Consider the following 2954-nt stretch of genomic DNA (forward strand, 5'->3'; position numbering starts at 1 on the left):
CCGCCCCCCACCTCCTCCTCCGCCCCATCATCTCCATCCTCCACCTCCACGGCTCCAGCCCCCGGCTGGGCCTCCAGCTGCACGCGCTGTCCCTCTCCCTCGGCCTGTCCCGGGACCCGCTCCTCCTCCGCCGCCTCGTCTCCCTCTACTGCTCCCACCCCTCCCTGCTGCCGGACGCCGCCTCCCTCGCCGCCGGCTCCGCCTGCCCCGTCCCCTACAACATCCTCATGTCCTCATGCCTCGGCCACGGCCTCCCGCGCCAGGCCCTCGCCGCCTACCAGCAAATGCTCAGCAGCGCCGCGGTCACTCCGGACGCCTTCACCTACCCTTCCGTCCTCCGCGCCTGCGCCGAGGCCCGGGACCTCGCGATGGGCCGGGCGGTGCACACGCACGCCGCGGCCGCCGGGATGGACGGCCACTTGTTCTTCCAGAACGCGCTGGTGTCCATGTACGCCAAGTGCGGGGACCTGGTTGCTGCACGCAGGGTGTTCGACGGAATGGGGCACAAGGATGTCGTGTCATGGAACTCGATGATCTCAGCGTATGCCACGGCTGGGCAATGGGAAGGGGCGGTGGAGCTGTTTCAGAAGATGCGAGCCGAGGAGGCAGAGGTGAACTCGGTCACGTGGAACACGATCGCTGGGGTGTACGTCAAGATACGCGACCATAAGGCAGCGGTTGGGCTGATCCGGGAGATGGTAAGGGGTGGAGCAGAGGTGGATTTCGTGACAGTGGTGATTGGGCTGAACGCGTGCTCGCGGGTTGGCTGGCTGAGGCTCGGGAAGGAGATCCATGGTTTGGCAGTACGCATGTGCTGTCACGGGGAACAGAGTGTAAGCAATGCGTTGATCACCATGTATGCCAGGTGCAAAGATATGGATTGCGCTCACAGGCTGTTTACAATGCTGGGGTGCCCTGGTGTGGTGACATGGAATACGATGATAGCTAGTTTTGCATTGTCAGATGGGGCAGAGGAGGCTTCCAGATTTCTTCGTGAAATGGTGTGACAGCCTAATTATGTCACTGTTGTCACCTACCTTGCCCTCTGCGCCCGTGTTGCAAATCTGCAACATGGACGGGAGCTTCACACCCACATTGTTAAGCATGGGTTTAAAGGTTATCGATTGCTGTGGAACTCTCTTATTGACATGTACTCCAAGTCAGGCAGGCTCTCTGTAGCGCAAAATGTCTTTGATACCATGGAGGACCATGATATGATATCCTACACTTCAATGATAGCAGGATACGGGATGCAAGGGAAAGGATCAGTTGCGCTACGGCTTTTCGACCAGATGATTGATAGTGGGATCCAGCCAGACAACATTATCATGGTCAATGTCCTCTCTGCTTGCAGCCACTCTGGACTTGTGACTCAAGGAGAAGAGTTTTTTGACAAGATGACCAGTTCATATGGTCTAAAGCCCCAGACAGAGCATTATACTTGCATGGTTGATCTATATGCGCGTGCTGGCCTATTAGAAAAGGCAGAATGGATGCTCAATCAGAGCTCTTTCATTCCAACACCCGCGATGTGGGCAGCATTAGTCGGGGCTTGTCATGACAGGGGTAACATAATAATTGGTGAAAGGGCAGCAAGGAAACTCTTGGATATGAGGACAGAGAATGCTGGGCACTATGTTCTAATTGCCAACATGTATGCAGCTGCAGGTTGTTGGGATGAGCTAGCAGTAGTGAGGAAGCTGATGCGAGACTTAGGTGTCACGAAAGCACCTGGGTTGGCATGGGCTGATCTCGGTAATGGGTTTACCCCTTTTTTGGTTGGAGACAGGTCAAACCCTCTAGCACCAGAGATCTATGAAGTTTTGGATGAACTGTCGGAGCAAATGAAGAATATAAATAGCTGCAGTGATCTAGAAATGGTAGAGGGATTCGTAGAGTAAACCAGGCAATGAAGCGTCCTGATTTTTCTTGTAAAATGGAGTTCACTAATTAACTTTGTAATGATATTTCACAGTGAAGCATGGAGGTTATAACATAAAGAAACATGGAAGCAACAGATATATTTATCGATAATCTTCTTGAGAAAGGTACTCCTCAATGTTTGCTGAACAAGACACGTTTATAACTGACCCATCTCCGCGTCTGCCTTTACGGAGCAGTGTGACTCACCTGAGTGCTACTTCCTCTTGACAAGTGCTGCTTGTTAGGTAATGTTCTTTCAGCACTAAAGATTTTCCATCCATGGCCTCATTATCACAGTGAATACTTTCAGGCAAGTCTGGCTGCTCCAGGCTTCTGTTCCCAAAAAAGAAGAGGCTTTCCAAAGATGGTACTAATGAATTTCAGCTTGAAACCTGTGCCTTTGTAGGTCATATTGATGTGACTTGGCTAAATTCTTGTCTGCTGGAAGGGAAATTTAAGCTAGTAATTGGGGAAGACACAAATTAGCTGGTGCTTTAGCAAGAGCGGCTCCTCTTACAGCATGTTTTAACATTTGCTGGTCCAAAAGGCTAGCTGTTGTGCCTACTGAAATCTGTACTGGCGTCAGGGCAACATTAGCATGTATGACATGCGTCCTACCCTGTTAGTCATAAAAATCTCTCTCTCCCTCTCTCGCTCCCTCTCTCTCCCGCTTCCGCTCCCTCTCTCTCTCAAGCAAGATCAAGATCCTGGGAGCCCAAATATAATTTGATTTGGGCAAAGTAACTAGGCAGGTGGAAGTATTTCTCTAAACGGAAATGGGTCACGTACGATGAAAGCTTGTCCAATTTGGTACCATAATAGTGCAATCCACCGTGAACCCACCTTGAGCCAGCGTTAATCAACGGTAGCCATACTACTTCGTACAGAAATCGTAAATATTCTATCGTACGTGAAGCAGTGCTCTTCTCTAAATCAGAGTGCTTTCGCAAAACCCTGGGCTCAGTTGCACGCCTCTTGACTACTTTTGGAGAATTCTCCTATTTCCAACCAACATCTTTGAGGCGTTAATA

At 51.1% G+C, this 2954-nt stretch overlaps 1 protein-coding gene across 1 annotated transcript; it reads left to right on the forward strand.

Annotated features, from left to right (window-relative positions):
- Positions 1–10: 10 nt before the first annotated feature.
- On the forward strand, positions 11–2558 carry LOC119343304 (pentatricopeptide repeat-containing protein At1g71490-like). The gene is made up of 2 exons (XM_037614336.1): positions 11–2168; positions 2330–2558. Exon 1 carries the CDS (start codon positions 228–230, stop codon positions 1005–1007), a length of 780 nt encoding a protein of 259 aa, XP_037470233.1. The 5' UTR covers positions 11–227; the 3' UTR covers positions 1008–2168; positions 2330–2558.
- Positions 2559–2954: the final 396 nt, after the last annotated feature.

This window comes from Triticum dicoccoides, unplaced genomic scaffold, assembly GCF_002162155.2.
Source record: "Triticum dicoccoides isolate Atlit2015 ecotype Zavitan unplaced genomic scaffold, WEW_v2.0 scaffold122030, whole genome shotgun sequence".
Lineage (NCBI taxonomy): Eukaryota > Viridiplantae > Streptophyta > Magnoliopsida > Poales > Poaceae > Triticum > Triticum dicoccoides.

What these genes read in the sequence shown, in the direction of transcription:
- LOC119343304 (XM_037614336.1), top strand. Translation starts at nt 228, where the DNA reads ATGTCCTCATGCCTCGGCCACGGCCTCCCGCGCCAGGCCCTCGCCGCC.